This window comes from Rutilus rutilus (assembly GCF_951802725.1).
Source record: "Rutilus rutilus genome assembly, chromosome: 13".
Taxonomy (NCBI): domain Eukaryota; kingdom Metazoa; phylum Chordata; class Actinopteri; order Cypriniformes; family Leuciscidae; genus Rutilus; species Rutilus rutilus.
Genome location: NC_140218.1, coordinates 23,526,230 through 23,545,844, shown reverse-complemented (window position 1 = coordinate 23,545,844; position 19,615 = coordinate 23,526,230). Strand labels below are relative to the sequence as shown.

Genomic DNA, 19,615 nt, shown 5'->3' with positions numbered 1-19,615 from the left:
ACTGTCTATTGCTGAGGGGAAACGCTGGATGTAGATTATTTAATAATTTCTACATTTTATCGGTCATACAATTTGCATAAATGACTTTACGCATGTAAATAAAATTAAACACCCCTTCATGTTTTATTTACGAATGAATGCAATACATGTTACTGCATTTCTGCACGCATTAAAATCACAAAACACTAGCAAGAGAGCAAATTAATATCAAGCCCTATTTGATGTAGGTTTCTTTCTAGCCAAGAATGCATTTCCTGTAAAATAAAAGCCAACTACGTCAATCTTTCCTCCCTTCGGCTAGTTAGCCGTGTAGCTAGCGTCATGGAACATGGACAGGCTGTACAGGGAAACACGGAATCATTTGGGAAGCTGCTATAAAGATAAAGCTCAAATTTCAAAACGCATCACAGACCTTTGGTACTTACTCGGATATTTGGAAAGGCAAATTCGTGATTTCCCGCATGATCGATGTCGGCGTGTTTCTGCTCGATCAGAGTGCAGTCGGTGTAGAGAGAGCCGCTGTCAGCAGCAGCGCTCAGTTCAGTTCCGCCCCTTCACGGCTCTGCTCTTTAAACCAAGGGCCTATTCATTTTTTTTTTACAGCAGCTAAGTTAACGTTACATCTGATGTGGTGTGGACTTAGTTTATGGACTAACTGTTTTACTCACTCGCTCTAAAGTCCGTTAATTAAAGCTTAAAATCATTCAAAAAGCAACACTATTTTCGACATGTTTCAAATTGTTGAGACGCGCCATTCAGCGTAACTGCTACTAAATACTGAAGACTAAATCTTAACGAACTTTTACACATAAATTACTGATATAAAGTCCACCCTAATAATTTTCTTCATCTAAGTACAGGTATTTTGATATACATACTTAACTGCGTTGTGAATGTAAATGTTATAAGGCTCGCGCTCACTAAACAAAGAGTGGCAGAATTACTATGGTAACCTTTGTTACCCCAAAACGCTCGTTATGCCTCTAACTGTTACAGCGACATCATGTGGCGTATTCAAATGAGTACAAATAATCTCTTTACTAAGATCACACTTATCCTTCCTTTATTGGAAATGTTGTTTTTTGTCGAGATATAAAGCTGTAAAGATATAAATGTTAAAAAAAATCTGTTTTAAATCTTCACAGACCCCTCAGTGAAAACCTTAATATAGAAGAATCAAAATATAGAATATTTAATGGTTCAGAATTCAAACTTTATTGATTACTTCACCAAATGCTTTAAAGATTACATCACAATATGTATAGAGTTGAACATTATTCTGTATATTTTACATGAAAACTTTACACTGTATTTATTCATATACTATGTATTTATATTTCCCAGTCTCAAGGGAGGCGAAGTAGACATCCATAGTTGCAAGGGAAGGAATGCTTTTCAGAAAATATTTAAATGCACTTCAAGAATGAAATACATCCTTAATGAAAATGAATTGGGATTCGAATCTACACTGGCAATACACTACTAAGCCATATGCTGCTTGGGTTCAATGAAGATATACCTGGATTATACAGTACACTTGTATTCCTGTATTTCTCCCACTTCACTCATTTTTTGATAATGACATCATCAGTGACTGCCGTCCATCGCGTAAACTTGCCGATTCAGTCTGACTCCGAATCAAGAGCGAACAGCACTCACAAAAATTCAAGATTAAAAAAAAAAAAAAGATCAATTGATCAACTTTAGTGCACTAAAATAATATTCTTTAGATGTCTTAAGATTTAAATGATAAATATGAAAAAAAAAATAAACCTCTCAAAAAATAAACTGGAAACTAAACGAGCTGTATGGCATGTAAGGAATGGTAGTGTCTGCCTGGTCTGGATTAACAAGCGTAAGTACCGACACATGTGAAATAAACACCAAATGCTTTGAAAGCAGCCATTACATTCTTAGGACAATTTGGGTTCTTTTTGAATTTGGGAAAATTCAAGTCTTTTACCCCAAACTAAAAGCATTTTAAATGCAAAAACCTCTGTGGGGTTGCTTGAATGAATTTGATTCAGAAATTATTGTTTAATTGTATGATGAATCAATAAAGGACAACGACAATGGCCATTTTTGGACCCATCGGTAAACAAATATATCACTGCTTACTGGCACAAGCCCATTGCACACTTGTCACTTACAAGCTCTTAATAACAGGGGTAGATCTCAGTTTTTTATGTTTTTGAGATGTCTAGATTTGTTCAGCCTTTAAAAGACTAAAATTTAACAGATAGGACAAAAGCCAACAAAATGAAGTCAACAGACGATCAGAAACCAGATATACAGCAGTACTGGTAATAAATTATTGTCGCAGCCATCCAGAAAAAAAAGTCAAAATAAAAATAAACAAATATGACTCATGACACTAACACAGACGGATGACACAGCAGAAGCGGCACCCTGCTGTTCACTCATAGGGGAGCGACCGACGGCTGATGAGTCAGGACTGGTAGAGGAAAGTATTGGACAGTCAGTTCTGTGTTCCTGTACAGTCCTTCAAATCACAGGAGAGCCTTATACGCTCTGACCATACATTCACTCTACAGCCCCGCTTTCCCCCCAGTTCATCTCAGAGCTGTGTTCCCAGTTCTGATCTACTTTATGACGACGAAGGCTGCGCTCGGCCCAATTCAGGAGCGGCGATGTGGAAGACGGAACCGATGCGGAGGAAAAACCGCCGCAAAGCAGCACGGAGCTCCGGAATGAGGTCGAACTGCATCATCTCGCACAGATGGTGGTAGTAGCAGGAGGCATGAGGCTTGAACTGAGGGAGAAATGACAGTGTTAGACGTTCATGGAAAGATGCTTTGAGCCATTTTATATTAAAATGTAATTTTTGTTTAGAGGTTTCCCTAAAGACCTTTTTGGAGTGTCAGTATGGAGTGGAACATCGCTGGGAATGCCTGATGTTATCAACAGTGATGAATGGAAAAGTATATTTTAGTTATGAACAGGGAAGATCCCCAGGGCTGCCAGTGGTCTGACCGCGTAATGGCACAGGTCTCTTTTACATGTAAAGGTTATCACACTGACAAGCTGACATTTCAGCAGGGTGCTTCCTGTAATAAAAGCCTTAACTCAGACCCCTGAAGGATAAGAGAAATATCCATCACATTGTCTTTTCCTACAGGAAATAACACCTATTGGGTTAATTATCAGCCCACCTGTATGGTTAATAAGGGCACTATTTTTACAGTCTGTTTCTTCTCATTCTTAATTAGGACATGTCAATATTTAACATTATAAAACCAAGATCAAGATCAAGGCCGAACCCAACCGGATGTCTTCTGAACATGAAAGATAAAAAGTGTACTATTTTTAACCTTCTAATTAGGGACCACGAGTTGAACTAAGATAAGAGATTTAAAGGGATAGTTCACCTAAAAATAAAAATGGTCATTTACTCACCCTCATGTTGGAACTCTTTACTGTCAGAACATGACAAACACTTGCCCAACAGGTGAACATTTTACCAATCTGAGGTAGAACATTCAAACATTTGCCTTAAAATAAAAATAAATATCTTAATAGACAAATGAATTTCTCAGTTTCTGCATGTTCTAATGGATGATATTGTTTCAAATCATGAAACAGGTTTGTGTTGCCTGATTTTTATGGCACGTATCTTCAGCACAGTTAGCAGTGAAGGTTGCGATCTTATTATTATAACATTACATTTCCTATGGTATTTGTATGAAAAACAATGCATAAGGCTGAATTCAAGCGCATCCCACTGGATCTCACTGCACTGTTTAGTGGTCGCGTGATCAAGACCAATCAGCGAGTAAATGCATCTGCTCTAGTAAACTCGCGCTGCGCTGCCATTTGAGCCGAGCGGATATGTAGCGCAGTTACGTTCTGCTTTTGGTGCATAAACATTATATCGACATTTTGATATTTTATCGAGGAAAATTATATTATCATTATCATTATCGTTTTAATCGCCCAGCCCTACCTCTGACCTTTTCCTCTTTGGTAATACCTCAGCTTTCTCTCTTTCTACAGTCCCGCTTGCTGATTGGCTACAAGACTGTTTTGGTGCTCCGTAGATCAGTCCGATCCACTTAGTTTTTTCTAAATATTCACAAAATTGTTTGCTTAGGTTGATCTATTGCGGTCAAACATAACTTTAGAGCAGTGATCTCAAACCCTTCAATTCCATCCCTGCTCCAACACACCTGCCTGTAATTATCAAGTTACCCTAAACACCTTGTTTAGCTGGTTTAGGTGTGTTTGATTGCGGTTGGAGCTGAAATCTGCAGGACAGTAGCTCTCCAGGAGCAGGGCTGGGTATCAAGTCCGATACTTTTTAGGCACCGACCGAATTGCCTCGATTCCATCGAGTATCAAAAAATGTCTTGTTGTTCGGTACCAAATTTCGATACCTAAGGGGTTAATCTCGTCAACGTCAGTGAGCCAATAAGCATCCGGCATGACTGGCTGTGGCGAGGCATCAAGGAAAAACACTAGTTTACACTGGTTACGCCCAGAGACATGGCTGTAATGTGTAAGCATCCCAACCCAATAGATGGAAAAGATGTGGAAAAGAAAAGTGTGGCTACATTTTACCAGGCTCAATGCCAACAGTGCGCAATGCAATATTTGAGACAAGATAATTGCCAAGACCAGCAACACAACAAATCTGATGAAGCACTTGACAGTGCACAGAATAAGCTTAAGACCAGAAAGTTGCTCCGTCTTCGACTGCAAGAAGAACTGGAGCGCGTCACAACTGAACCGAAATTTAGCGAATAGGCTACTTGCCTAGGCACATAGAAAGCTTGAAGTGTCTACTTTTAAATGAACCACTTTGAATAAAAAAAAACAAATACTCTGATTATGTAATCCAAATGAAAGGTGCATTTCTTTCTATAGGCACGTTCCCTATACTGCGGAGATGACGAGTCAGCAACGTCAACATCTTTGTAGCCAACACTGACTCAGAAAACACTAGTTTAGTAATAAACGATTAAAATGCTATTTTTCCCAGACACATTCATAATCATTACTTTTGCCAGTTTTCGGCAAGCTTTATGTGTATTAAGCGTGAGGCATATAGTCATTGAGTCTGTAAAAAGTCAACAAACCAAAGTTTTTTTTTAGGTAATATGTAATGTAATCTTGTTCAAACGGATTTCATCAAATTGGTATCGAAAAAAGTATCGTTCAGGAACAGGTGTCGAAGTCAAGGCATAGGTATTGAAAATATTTTAACGATACTCAGCCAAAGTTGGAGACCCCTGCTTTAGAGTAAACAAACATGGTGGATGATGGGCAAGAATACACGGTGATAATAGTGTTTGGATTGCTTTTTACAGAACATTCACGGAAACAAGTTTAGATGAAGACGTGTAATGCTTCCGTATTCTTGTGTTTGTCACAAATTTTCAATGAAAAATAGCAGAACCATTTATTTAAATAAAACTATATTTTAAATATTATTATTTTAATAAAAATAGGGGAAAACCATTTCGTTGCTGGTAAAAAGCATTTGTTGGCACGTGAGACAAAAAGTTCATTTTGATCCCTGTGTCTAATGTTCTGGTTCAGTGAGAGGGTGTGTTTGTTTATGCATGTTATTACTTTGTCATCAGGCAGTCTGAGTGTCCGGGTGAGGAGCAGCAGAAGGAGACTTGTCCAGGCTTCCCGGTGGCTCTCTGAGGTAAGACTGATGAAGTAAGCCAGCGCTTCACTACAAACTCTAAATAAAACACACACATGCACATCATTACTGTCCAAAAACGGTACAGCACATGTAAATCTATGATGTAAAACTTGATTATGTGACTCATCCCTCAGTGTTTTACATAAAACAGTTCCTACCACTTTTCTTTAAGAGTCATACATCTATTTTGTATGCATTATAGTGATGAGTGTAGCATCTATATTTAATGCTTTCTAATTGTTAATAATGTTAGTGTAATTTAAATAATCACAGAATAATAATCCATCAACTCAAGTGCAATTTCTTCAAATAATAGGTGCATCTGAACACATAGCACAAATGCACTGTATAGAACCAGGCAGACGGCTGCACTCACAGCAAAAGGCGTGTCTGGATATCTAGCCAGGAGTCTTGCAGCTGCGTGTCGGAGTACATGCGAAAGAGGATTCTCAGACTGCAGGCCAGACTGCTGGTCTCCTGCTTTAGAAGATTCGGTTTTGACTTCCCCTTAAAGCCTACACACAAGATTAATAAAAGAAATGCATAATAAAAAAAGACTGTCTCCTATAAACGACAGCATTACCACAACCCAGACGATGAAATAAAAGAGCCCAGACCTGCTCTCCAGAGCGCAGTCCTCTGCTCATTGTTGGAGTTGAAGTCCTTGGCAAACCTGTGAGACTCAAGGAGGCAGTCAAGCAGTTTGAAGAGGTGCTGTGACGACAGGTGTCTGTACATACCCTGATCGGGCTCCGTCTCTCCCTCCTCTGCTTGCTCAAGTGCATCTCGCTATTAGGAAACACAAAGAGACGGAACAAATGACACTTAAAGTTAGCGCGCTACAAAGCCGTTCCTTGGCTGATTTCTCCAAATCACTGTATATCTGTTTCAATACCGCGGTGTGTTTTGTCAACACCATAAGGAACTGTTCACACAGGCCACATTGCTCAAATTTGTCTGTGCCGTTTATAGGTTATATTTCAATGTAATCATGTCAATTATCAGTTAAACTTTATAAAGCAGATATTTGAACGTACTTGGGTTAAGTGAACAAACCTGAGCAGCAGCCATGTTCTCAGCATCCTCCCTCTTGCTGGTAGCCGGGTAGAATACAATATTATCTATGGTCTGAATCAACTCCAGCTGTACGACGCATTTTATTAGCAGTCCTGCAAACAGCTTGTGGTCCGAGACCCCTAGGACAGAACATGTAAGAGAGTAACATGTTATAAGTCACAGAAGGACAGAGAACTCTGGACAGAAAGGTGAAGTGTAAAATGCCTCAAGAGCTGGGCAACAAGGTCGTCCCATAAAACTCCATTGAGTTTTAATCCACATTCAGATATGCCTTCATTTAGTTTGCAACTAAGTGTTCCAATCAAATCTTGATAGAAAAAAATTGTATACTGGGACTAAATTTAAACTTTTTGGATAGTTTTACTTAGATAAATGCCACAATAGGGGACAAAAGTTGTGACTTCAGTTTCATGATGACTTTAAAAGAGGAAGAGGTCATATAGTTCAAAGAGAATGTGGCTGCAGGTGGAAACCCTAGACGATTAGGTTGCGTGGGCAGCTTATCAGACGTCTTTCTACTTCAGACAAAGTAAGCAAGCTGCGTGGCATGAGGTCATGTTACGATGTTCTGCGGAAAACTAAGAAAAACCGATGTAGTCATATGGTGGTTTCTCAGTACAAGGGCGAATCTCATGAAAACTCCAAAGGGGTTTTCTGTTTTAAGACAAAAAAACAAATTGCTTAAAAAGAAAAAGGTTAAAATTAATTCGAATTTTTTGCATTACGCCAATGGGAAAATTAAGGCTTCATTTTCTTTAGGCAAATATCATTTTTAAATATACCTTTTGATTTTTGAGTTCAAAAGTTTTGGGTCGGTAGGTTTTTTAATGTTTTTGAAAGAAGTCTCTTATGCTCACCAAGACTGCAATTATTTGATCAGAAATACAGTAGAAATAGTAATGTTGTCAAATATTATTACAGTTTTAAATAATTGGGTTTTTTTTCTGACAGTCTTCAGTGACACATGATCATTCAGAAATCATTCTAATATGATGATTTGGGGCTCAAGAAACATTTCTTATCATCATCAATGTTGAAAACCGTTGTGCTGCTTAACTTTTTTGGAAACTGATTTTTTTTTTTTTACAGGATTATTTGATGAATAGAAAGTTCAAAAGAACAGCATTTATTTGAAATAGAAATCTTTTGTATTTTCTGTCACATTTAATGCATCCTTGCTGAATGAAAATAATGGTAATGAGTGACTCAAACATTTTCATGAGAATCACCATAAAAGTCAGAGAGAGGCATTGCAGCTGTACATACTGGTGTGGGACCTTCCTTTCCAGGTTTCATCACTGGCGGTGGACATCTGACTATGGCCTCTCTCTGATAGAGTCCTCTCAAAGCTGCTCTGCGACTGAGAATCTACCTCAACATCCTAAAAAACACAGAGACAAACACACACAGACGCATATGAAAACCAGAGCCTAATATGCAAACGTCTAGTATAAATAGCAAGCAAAGTCTGATGGGTGTGTCAATGTTAACAGAAGGGTAGGACACAATGATGTATAACAGAATAAGGGCTTAGCAGTGCTTGATTATGGTTTATTTGTGTGTGTATATTCGCAATATTTATTTATTTATGTGTTTGTGATCTCACCATGTGTTTCCCCTCTCCCACCTCCTCCTCCTGTCCAGCTGGTCGCCATGTCAGCAAGCTGTTAAGAGCAAAGTCAAAACCAAACTGAGAGAGCATTTCATAAGCAGAACTACTGGAGCTTGAGTCTGTTTAAACGAGCTCCGATTTCAGTATCAGTGGTTAGGAGTGGGCGATATACCGGTAGAAATTTGTCAACCGGTAGAGATTTTAGACTATCGTCTCTATTGTGGTTACGCTCACATAAAGTCACTGTGCTGCGCAGTCACGAAAGCTTATCATCTGCATGCGTTTTTAAGCATTGCTGTTTAAAAACAAGTGATTTTGAACCATTGAAGCGCAATAAGCAGTGAAAGATAACTAATTTCGGTATACGCGCATAGTCATTCATGTTTTAAGAGTCTGTAAACAGTTGAGAAAGAAAGTGCATGTGTATCCATATATTGGATCTGTGCATTCTGTCTTAAAGTTACAGCAGCCTAATATTCCTGCTGTCTAATGTTAATCAAACAACAAAAGACAAGAGAAAAATCACTCACTGTTCCTGCTAAATCACTTTCGTAACTTTAATAAGAATACATTTTGTATCTAATGTATACAGTGAAGACTATGCAGTGTTTTTGTACATATAATTACATCACTGACTGTTTACTTGTCTCCAGTAAGCTTGAGAGTTTTTACTTAGGCTAATTATGAAATGTCAGTGGTTTAAAAAAAAATGATATCATAAAAAAGCTTATTTAAAGCAAAAATAACTATATTATTGTATCGTCTATATCGTGAAATAAAATTACTCATCTCGTAATCATAAGATTTTGATCATATTGCCCACCCCTATCAGTGGTCATATCAACACCTGTCAAGAATTTGATACATGTTGGCACGTCTTACAGACCAAAAAAACGTGGGAAAAAACAACCTTTTAAATTATGCTAAAAAATGTTTATTTAGACATGGTATTAATTAGCATACCTTATAATTTATTTGATAATTCGATTTTTTTTATCGATTGACAACTCTAATGAAAACGCATCCAGATGGAAGGCCATTAAGTGTCACTGAAACAGATGGTGGTGTGCAAGAGTGTCATACGCATGAGGGCTGGTGGTCTGGAAGATATCCAGCATGCAAGCGCAGGTGACGTCCCACACCTCCGGACTGAACTTCTCCCCGTTCAGGATCACCAGGTTCTCCAGACAGTTTGTGCCTGACCGCGCCAGCTGCTCATTATCTAAAAACAGAGGCGAAGTTTTAAGTGTAACACTTTCCCTGTGTCACCACACCCTGATGATTTAAAACACTACCACCCACTGGGTCAATATGTTTCCCCAAATGTGACATGTGTAGGCGTCACATTTGAATTGTCCATCTGGAATAAAGTACAGCAAGTAGCAGGACAGGTTTTAAAATTTACAAACTCTCCCTCCTCATGATTAGCGCAACAGATTAGCAAAATCCCCACCTTGTTTCACACACCACTGCAGCTGTGCAAAAATATCTGCCAGCAGCACCTCGCTGAGAGGCTCGTAAAATTGTGTGAAAACATCACAGATAGCGTAGAGGGCGTGGTTACATGTTGTCGTCATCCACTCCGTTTTCTATGAAAGAAAAATAAATAAAATTATTATTAAAAAAAAACTATCATCATTGATTGGCTGCAATGTATCCACCTTATTTTTCAATGCGGAAGTAAGCTATTTTCTTGTGAATGTGTTTTTCTTGTGAATTCATTAGCCACTACAACTAGAAAACTAACAAAGTGCAGCAAAACTATTTGCGCAACAAACCAGTATGATTACGATAATATACACTCACCTAAAGGATTATTAGGAACACCTGTTCAATTTCTCATTAATGCAATTATCTAATCAACCAATCACATGGCAGTTGCTTCAATGCATTTAGGGGTGTGGTCCTGGTCAAGACAATCTCCTGAACTCCAAACTGAATGTCAGAATGGGAAAGAAAGGTGATTTAAGCAATTTTGAGCGTGGCATGGTTGTTGGTGCCAGACGGGCCGGTCTGAGTATTTCACAATCTGCTCAGTTACTGGGATTTTCACGCACAACCATTTCTAGGGTTTACAAAGCATGGTGTGAAAAGGGAAAAACATCCAGTATGCGGCAGTCCTGTGGGCGAAAATGCCTTGTTGATGCTAGAGGTCAGAGGAGAATGGGACGACTGATTCAAGCTGATAGAAGAGCAACTTTGACTGAAATAACCACTCGTTACAACCGAGGTATGCAGCAAAGCATTTGTGAAGCCACAACACGCACAACCTTGAGGCGGATGGGCTACAACAGCAGAAGACCCCACCGGGTACCACACACTTGTTTCTGACCATGTCCATCCCTTTATGACCACCATGTACCCATCCTCTGATGGCTACTTCCAGCAGGATAATGCACCATGTCACAAAGCTCGAATCATTTCAAACTGGTTTCTTGAACATGACAATGAGTTCATTGTACTAAAATGGCCCCCACAGTCACCAGATCTCAACCCAATAGAGCATCTTTGGGATGTGGTGGAACGGGAGCTTCGTGCCCTGGATGTGCATCCCACAAATCTCCATCAACTGCAAGATGCTATCCTATCAATATGGGCCAACATTTCGAAAGAATGCTTTCAGCACCTTGTTGAATCAATGCCACATAGAATTAAGGCAGTTCTGAAGGCGAAAGGGGGTCAAACACAGTATTAGTATGGTGTTCCTAATAATCCTTTAGGTGAGTGTATTACAATAATGTATTATCATATTATACCAGATAGCAACATCAAGATGTTTTAGTACCGTTAAAATAACTGGAAGCAACCGAGACCAGAAGCCTCAACATTTAAGTTACAAACGACTGTGTCTGCTCTTATGTTAAAAATATGGTGGATACAACTAACAAAAAGTTCAAATCAGCTAGCTACATTCAAGCTATACAAGGGGGAAATATCTTTTAAATTAGATTACATGTATCAGTTAAAAATCTGATTTATGAATCAGGTAGAAATATCAGTAAATCAACTAGGGAATAGCAATTTTTTTTCAAATGTACATAACTAAATAGCAAAATTTTAGTGCAGGGACTTCTATGAACACAAATGAGACCATTTTTTTAATCAGTTCATTAAAAAGAACCCACCGAACCAACTAAATGAATCAGACTTTTCAATGATAGTACTCTAGTAGACAATAGACATGCTACTGCTAGTGAAGAATGTTTGATTATTACTTCAGCTCGCTCGGTTGCAAGCACAAAATAATGTGACAAAAACAGTGATGTAACATCTTGTGCTGTTATACTGCTATGGGGAAAAAAGTAGCTTGTTATTGGATAAGCTCAAGTAGATTAAATATAATGAACAAAAATGTAATGTTGGGAGTATTAAAGTTGTGATTGACACTCACTTCAGTTTGCTGCTCAGGGAGCTTCATGTTGTCGAATATTCGAAAGATGATCCTAAAGAGGTCATGCCACCAGTGCTTCTCAAATGTGTGTCCGTAACTCTTCATGATCTCAAACATGACAGTCAGACCCCTGAAACACCAAAACACACCCTCTTGAATAAGCTTTAAATGTGTTATTTAAAGTCGTCATGGAATCAAAATTTACACATTTTGCACATTACTAGTCTTGTGGGGAACAAATAAGCTGTGCAAGTTAAAACATTTGCTTCCGCTCTGGAATGGAGTTCCTTCTCTGATGACGTCAGTTTGAAGGCTTGGGTCGAATATCCTTAACCACTCCCCTCCAACCGTCAGTTTCCTTTGAGCGAGGGATGGAGAGGAGGTGCACTAAACTAAAACCCGCCCTCTATTCAATATTACTTTTCACTTGGAAATACGTCACTACACCGGAGAAAAGTCGGTTGCAACTTCTGGTTTACAGGGACTTTAAAAGATATGAAGAGAGTAGCAAGGTTGATGATGGGGACCCACCTGGTCCTGACGTCTAGTTTGCAGCGGTTGATGATGCAGGAAAGCTCAAACAGGATGGGGAACCAGCCTCTCACCCAAACGCGGTCACCAGGTGCAACGTTCATATCGTCACTAGTGTACTCCCTCAGAGCCTAGAAAGGGGAAGAGTGACTAAAATGTAATCTTTGAAGCTCAGATGTCATGGGTAACAAAGACTGAGGTGACAGCACTCACCTGCGGTCTGTCAGACACGTATTTAGCGCAGTGGCGGATGAGCCGAATGGCTTCCATACTGGTGTCAGGAAATGCAGCATTACACACAAACTCCGACAAACACTTCACTGCATCCTGGAAAGAGTCAATGGCCGCCGCAAAATGCTGCTGAAACGTGTTCACTGTGAGGAAACAGAAAGGATAGACATGAGAATGAGTTTTTTTATTTTTTATATTCAAGATGCAAGTTTTAAAATAATGTGCAATTGCCGGTACTTACTAACAATGTGCCCTGTGGTCTGAAATGCGAGGTCCACAATGTTCTCATCATGATCTGACGCTGCTTGATGGAACACAGAGAAGATGTTCTTCCAGCCCGAGCGAATATTAGCAGCCTGGGAGTTCACCATCTGGGCCACACAACGTATCACCATGTCCCGGATGGTGGGCGACCTTTAGAAAGGATGTGGGAGTTAGTGTAGAAGAAAGCAAAATGCATGGTTTAAAATGGAAAAATATACTAAAATAATGACTTCAAATAGGTTTCCTGAACACTTTATCCATCTTTATAATGGTCAGACAAATAGTTTGTTCTGCCCCGACCTCATGCCATTAATTGAGCTAAAGTTGCTGTGTCAGACAGGTCGAGTCTCTCTAACAAACAGAATTTTGATGGAACCACATGTGATGGCAGCCAGAGTTTGGGCTGCATGATTAATCGAAATAAAACCGAAATCATGATATGGCTTAGTGCGCTCGTCAAATCGCAAAGACTGCAATTTATTTAAATAAATATACACACTGTGTAAGGGTTCCCTGCATTTTTCTGCAAGTTTGAAGGCTTAACGTTTGAAAATGAAGAAATTAAGACAAACACAACTATTAGTATAGTAATTTTTTGTTGTAATTATGATGATTTTTCATAAATACTCAGTTTTTTTAGTTACACAGTGAAATATTACAATATTTATATTTCAAATTTTCAGTTTAGTGACTTAAATTTTCATTTAGTAATAATTATTATTATTTTAACAGCCATATTTATATATAAACACAAAAGTTTGGCCAAATTGTGCAGTGTTACAAACAAGCACAGCAAATATGGAATTATTGCATTTGAAATCACAAATCAAAGTTTTTATCAGAAAATGTGACGTTTTCCACCTAAATGTTGAACACTTTTTGGGGAAAACAACCTACAAATGGCCTACTTATAGTTGCCTCTGCATAATAAGCTGGGATTACAGGAAGTATTTTAACTCTGACACAATTAACCTCAAGTGTTTCCTCATTCTTTCTTCATCTCCTCAATCACTCACATTTCTAACTCCCTCCTCCTCACCTGTTCTTCTTCATGATGTGTTCAAATGGCCTTAAAAAGTCCTTTTGGAAGCGGAAATTGGCCAGTTCTCCTTTCTCTAAAAACTTCATTGAAAGTTGTCTCAGGGAGTCCACAGCAAAGATGGCCACATCCTCATTAGGGTTACAACCCACCTGTCAAACCAGAAATATTGTTTTACAGTGTCTTAGGGATTTATCAAATCAAGAAAAAAAATTCACTATCAGCTTTAAGGTACGGTCACATTAGCGACATTTTGGCAACATTTTGCTAGCAAAAAAATGTACATTGTCTATAGTGTTACAATGTTGCAATGTATGAAGCACAGCTTATACAGAAGTCAATTTCAAACCAAGCTGCTTTCTGTTGCTCAATGTGGTGAATCCGTGACACCACATTGAAATCGTTGTGAAATCTGCGAGGGGAAATCGTTCACCTTTACATGGAATGGAAATCATGATTGCATGGATTCCTATTGAAATGACTGGATTTTGCCCACGAACATTCACAGGACAACAGTGAATGTGACCGCACCTTTAGATAAAGGCCACAGACCTTGTTGAAGTGATCTCCGATGACCTGCCAAATGCGTGACCACTGCAAACGGATGCGGTTCATGTTGTAATAGGAGATCTCCACTATCTTCTGCAGACTGAACATGCGCGGCTGGTGCGCAGAGGCCAGCTCGTCCATGGACACCGCACATAGCCAACGTACAAAGTCAACTGGAGATGGAGCAGAGTTTAGAATTCACAAAAATATCAAGTGACATTTTGCCCTCAAATACATGATCTACATGTTCATGTCTGTGTGCATTAACGTGGGTTGGAAGAGTGAGTCAGTCTTGTGTGGCAGTCACCTAATGGTTAGGCTACATAATAAAAGTAACTAAAACTGTGTCCACCCAAACAGTCTGAAACAGATCATTTTCATCCATTTATACACCTTCTTACATCATTCTGTACTTATGTCATTTCTGAGTTTAAACGGCCTATTGTCTTCTATTAAAGATAACCTCCGTCATGAAACTATGCTTCTATGAATTACACGAATGAGGGAAGTTTATATTTACTTTTTAACAACCACAATCCCTTATAGTTCACTTCCTTATGATGTAATGGACCAAATGAATGAATATCAGACAAAGAACAAATCCAAGCTATGGCGAACAGGATCACAGCATGGACGCCCACTTAGACTAAAAAACAACTTTCCACTGCTCATGGAGATAAAGACATGTAAGGAATGCAGTCGTTCTAGCTCATTTCTTTGTAATTTCAAAACAAAACTCAGAACCCATTGACTCTACTTTACATGGGTAGAATTAACAGTATCAGTTTCATCATAATCAACCCACACAGACATGCTCTCAAACTACTAATAACTTAGCTAAACTCCTCAAGTAGCGTGACAGTAGCTTAATTGTTTTCAAAATAGTGTTGCTTTTTCAGTAGCAAGCTAGTTTATTCCGAGTAACAGTGGCGTGACACAACCGTTTATGTCCCATTGTATTGCGCATGTATAAGGATTACAAAAGTTGTTTGATTTGCCAAGCATGTAAACTTCAATCCTCATGGTTGTTGTAAGTCCTTATTTAGCAGGTTTGACTATGTAAATCATGTTGTAGAACAAAACGTGAAAGTCTTTTCATGTTTACCACAGACATTATTTAACTCATAAACCCAAAACCCCTACTATAAAACTACTTAATCATTTCTGAGGAATTATACTAACTATGATAACCCATGCTACTTTTCCCCCCATGTTTTACAACTAAAATAATGTTAATGTTATATATGAAGAGTTCAGATGCAAAAACCTCTAAATGCCATCTGAAATTTCCTCCTAGAATGATCATTTTTATGAAGCTCGTATATTTAAGTTCAGTAATTTCACTTAAATGGCAATGAAAATTACCTATTAATTGCCATTTAAGTGAAATTATTGAACTTAAATATACGAGCTTGATAAAAATGATCATTCTAGAAGAAAATTTCAGATGGCATTTAGAGGTTTTTGCATCTGAACTCTTCATATGTTAATGTTATAATGTTAATGTTATAATGTTATATAATGTTAAAATATATTTAAATAGAAAATAGCTATTTTAAGTGATAATAATATTTCACAATATTACTGTTTTTACAGTATTTTTGATCAAATAAATGCAGTCTTGGTGAGCATTAGGGGACTTTTTCTACCCACCCCAAATTTTAGAACAGTAATGTGTATATTTATATTGCCCCCTTAAAAATTAAACAAAAATGTTACATTAAAACAAAAAGCAAAACAAAGAAACCCTACCAATTGCATTTCCATCAAGCCTGGTGGATCCAGTGAAGATTCTGGCACACAAAACAGAGAGACAGAAGGTCAGACATGGGATTATAAACACCAAGAACAACACTGTGTTTGTATTGTCCTGTGATTTCAATGCACCTGTCCACAGCCACCACAACACTCTGAGAGCTGGTCTCCCCCACTGACTCCTGGATATGAGCCATCTGACGCTTGTCTGGACCTCCAACCAAAGTACCTGCAGGAGACCAATAATATGGTTTTGCTCCATAAGCAACGCTGTCCAAACGATCCACACACATCAATAAACAAACAAAAAACAGACTGAACACTTGGACCCCATCCATGAGCTATTAACTGCAGTCATACAATGGCTTACCTAAACCGAGGGACATGAATTCCTCTCCCCCTGTTGGGAAGCCCTTTATGCTGCCTCCCTGGTCCCGGACCACACCAGAGATATAACGCGTCTTCACCCCCGTTCCAATCAACTGAGCCAACTCCAGCTGACTGATACAACGCAGAATCTACACCGGGAAACAGAGCAGGCAGATATATAGAGTCTACAAAGAAACTTTTATCAATTCAATGGTTTTGGAAGAAAGCAGGGGTCAATGCCCACCAGTGGAGTGGAGTTGCATGACTTTACAGGGCTCAACAATAAGGATGACCTGCTGGCCGGGGGCGAGTGTGAGAGTGTTTCAGACCAGTTGTGCAACCACTGAAAATGTTTAATTCATCGATCTTCTACATCCATTTTTCATACCTTGTAAACCTAATCGTTTGGTTTTATGTGATGTATTCTACACTGCTGTTGCAAAATTCAATTTTTATATTTGCATTGATATACAAACAGATGTGTGTATATATACACACATCTGTTTGTATATCAATGCAAATATAAAAATTAATTGCTAAAAATAAAAATCGATTTTTTGTGGGCCACTGAAAATGTTGGCAATACATATTTTATATTATATTAGCATGTTATATAAACAAACAAAAAAAAATATATTTTTTTTATAATATATACTGTACAGTCCATGCCCATTATAAGATTTCAAGCAGAGGCAGACAAGTTTAGATTTTTTTTTTTAAGAAGGAACTTCTTAATTATTGCCCTGATGGTGGAAATGGGGAATTTCAAAGCTTTTCAAACATTTTCTTACAGCCACTTTCTATTTTGTGAAGCTCAATAATCTTTTGTTGCACATCAGAACTATATTCTTTGGTTTTACCTATTCTGATGAATGATTAAGGGAATCTGGCCTTCGAGTTACCTCATATTCATACTCTTGTGAAATAGGAAGTCATGGCTAGATAATTTCATGTTCCTAGTCAGGGAAATATACTTCAGAGATATTTTACTCATAAGTCAAATTTCTTGGGGTACCAATAATTGTGGCCAACGTGTATTAGAGAAAAACATTTATTTCATAATGTGATTTTCTGCCCCACATTCACATTAAGATTTCAGATTTATTTGTACAGCCTTCTTCGATATCTATCAAGGGTGTCAATAATTCTGACCACGACTGTGTATATATAGGAGAAAAATGGCTAACACTCGGCTCCACGCTCGCATGCTCTGATGCCCACCTCATGCCAAGAGTTGCCCAAGTAGTTTCCATCGGTGTGGGCGACCATGATGAGAGTCTTAATGGTGTCAATGTTCTTCTGCTTCATCTCTGTGATACTTGAACTGGCTGTGAGCAGCGTAAACCGGGCCAAGGCCTGGATGTAGGCGTCTCTCTCCAACTGCAAAGAGAGTGAAACAAAAGAAAATAAGACTTGGCAGAAGGAACTAAATAAAGCAGACTTGAATAAGATGCGTCACATTTAAACAGTAAAAACACAAACCTGCATGTTGAAGATGCACGCGATCCTGATAGCACAGCGAATTCCCTCCAGACAAAGAGAAGCCACATCCTGATCGTCACAATCCTGGAGTCCTACACTGAACGCTGCCAGAAGGGGAGTCCAGGCCAGCTGTTTTAGATAAGCATTCAAGTATCGAGAAATGAACCCAAGCAGAACATACTTTCATTTCTAGACTGATGTGTGAAACCACCTCCTGAAACACTATCAGATTATGTCTCTTCCATGACCTGCTCATGATCTTTTTGACCTATCAATGCTCTTGTTATCCAGTGCTCAACGACACCAAACTGTTCAGATGTGTGGTTTTGCAAAAACCACACAATAGTGAAAAACTGTAGAGGGATGTTGTTACCTTGAACATGGGCCGGACGTGCTCTAGGTGAGTGGCACTGAAGAAGGGAGCCTGAGCGTGACTTACAGCCTCCATCAGAGCTTTAGCCGTTTTGGCCATCTGCTCCATCTCCATGTTATACAGCAACCTTCTCTGCTTCTCACTGGCTACATCTAACAGGAAGACAAACAGCTCACATCAGCATCCAGCATGGTTTCATTTAATCCCAATAAAGGGAATTAGACGTTAAAGATCAATATTATCTATACAGCTCTTACTCTGTTTGCTGGATTTGGGAGTGATGGAGTATTCTTTGCTCTCCTTCATGGCGATCTTCTTGCCTGCGATTTCATCGTAGATGGAGGAGAGATACTCCTCGGGCAGATCCTTGCTGTCATTAATGCCACGGTTCATTTTTATGTACTGCTCCTTCGTCATCTTGTTCTTTACCTGAAGAGAGAAAACAAAAAAGATTTTGACATTTTCTAGAGATAAAACAATCATTTTTTTTGCACGTTGGTATACAGTTGCAACCACCTAGCAAACATCCAGAACACCCTAGCATCTGGACATCAACAACCTTACAACCACCTATGCAGTTGCTGGTTAGTTGTCAAGGTATCTTAGCAAGTAGAAAGCAAAGCAAAAATAAGAAGTCTTACCTGTGGACTGTGCAGGTCGGTGGTTAACATGATGATGGAGTAGGCCAGAACGTAAGCGGTGTCTGCGCTGGCAAACAGAGTCTGCCTACAGAGCAACAGACAGGTCAGCACATAGGCTACACAAAACCCCAAGCAAGCCTCAGAAATATAAAACTCCTCCTCAGACTACAAAACTCACCCCTGATTGCACTCCAGGTAGCGGGCGGCAAACTTCTCCATTAGCCTATCAATTTTCTGGGCTTCACCCGGAAGCCTGAAGCCTTCCAAGAAGGCACGGAGTGCTGACACAAAGTCTTTGCCACAAAAGTCCAACCGGTCCACGTAGCAGTACATCACCTCCTTATTAAACTTCACATTCTCTCCCAGGAACTCACCAACCTGAGTCTGATCACATGACACATCAGAGCCTAAGTAGCTGGATCACAAAATATCTTGGTTTACTAATTTAACCATGTAAAACAAGCATGAACTTACTGTGTCCAATCGCTCCTCTTGTTGCAGGAACTGTGCGATGTCTTCTGGTGAGGTTCCCAGCATGCCTTGCTCCTGCAGGTATTGTAATCCCCTTTTTGGTTTCTTGTTAAACCTTTAAGAAACATAGAAATGATCACAAAAAAACAAACAAAA

General features: G+C 38.9%; 2 protein-coding genes across 2 annotated transcripts in view; both read right to left on the bottom strand.

Annotated features, from left to right (window-relative positions):
• bcl2l1 (BCL2 like 1) overlaps positions 1 to 982 on the bottom strand; it is a 33,634-nt gene extending 32,652 nt beyond the window's left edge. Inside the window, exon 1 of the mRNA XM_084429099.1 lies at positions 426 to 982. The gene's annotated coding sequence lies outside the window, so the exon portion shown is untranslated. The remainder of the gene's footprint in view (positions 1 to 425) is intronic.
• A 209-nt stretch (positions 983 to 1,191) lies between these two features.
• Positions 1,192 to 19,615, bottom strand: part of arfgef2 (ADP-ribosylation factor guanine nucleotide-exchange factor 2 (brefeldin A-inhibited)) — a 37,713-nt gene continuing 19,289 nt past the window's right edge. The window contains exons 15-39 of the mRNA XM_084429098.1: positions 19,463 to 19,574; positions 19,167 to 19,372; positions 18,989 to 19,073; positions 18,605 to 18,776; positions 18,348 to 18,499; positions 17,975 to 18,103; positions 17,714 to 17,872; positions 16,494 to 16,641; positions 16,256 to 16,352; positions 16,121 to 16,161; positions 14,372 to 14,541; positions 13,820 to 13,971; positions 12,758 to 12,930; positions 12,499 to 12,659; positions 12,286 to 12,416; positions 11,755 to 11,884; positions 9,817 to 9,952; positions 9,447 to 9,585; positions 8,358 to 8,415; positions 8,018 to 8,132; positions 6,731 to 6,870; positions 6,292 to 6,463; positions 6,051 to 6,189; positions 5,593 to 5,710; positions 1,192 to 2,773 (exon numbers count right to left, since the gene is read on the bottom strand). Coding sequence (XP_084285224.1) covers positions 2,609 to 2,773; positions 5,593 to 5,710; positions 6,051 to 6,189; positions 6,292 to 6,463; positions 6,731 to 6,870; positions 8,018 to 8,132; positions 8,358 to 8,415; positions 9,447 to 9,585; positions 9,817 to 9,952; positions 11,755 to 11,884; positions 12,286 to 12,416; positions 12,499 to 12,659; positions 12,758 to 12,930; positions 13,820 to 13,971; positions 14,372 to 14,541; positions 16,121 to 16,161; positions 16,256 to 16,352; positions 16,494 to 16,641; positions 17,714 to 17,872; positions 17,975 to 18,103; positions 18,348 to 18,499; positions 18,605 to 18,776; positions 18,989 to 19,073; positions 19,167 to 19,372; positions 19,463 to 19,574 — 3,400 coding nt within the window. The 3' untranslated portion in view covers positions 1,192 to 2,608. The remainder of the gene's footprint in view (positions 2,774 to 5,592; positions 5,711 to 6,050; positions 6,190 to 6,291; positions 6,464 to 6,730; positions 6,871 to 8,017; positions 8,133 to 8,357; positions 8,416 to 9,446; positions 9,586 to 9,816; positions 9,953 to 11,754; positions 11,885 to 12,285; positions 12,417 to 12,498; positions 12,660 to 12,757; positions 12,931 to 13,819; positions 13,972 to 14,371; positions 14,542 to 16,120; positions 16,162 to 16,255; positions 16,353 to 16,493; positions 16,642 to 17,713; positions 17,873 to 17,974; positions 18,104 to 18,347; positions 18,500 to 18,604; positions 18,777 to 18,988; positions 19,074 to 19,166; positions 19,373 to 19,462; positions 19,575 to 19,615) is intronic.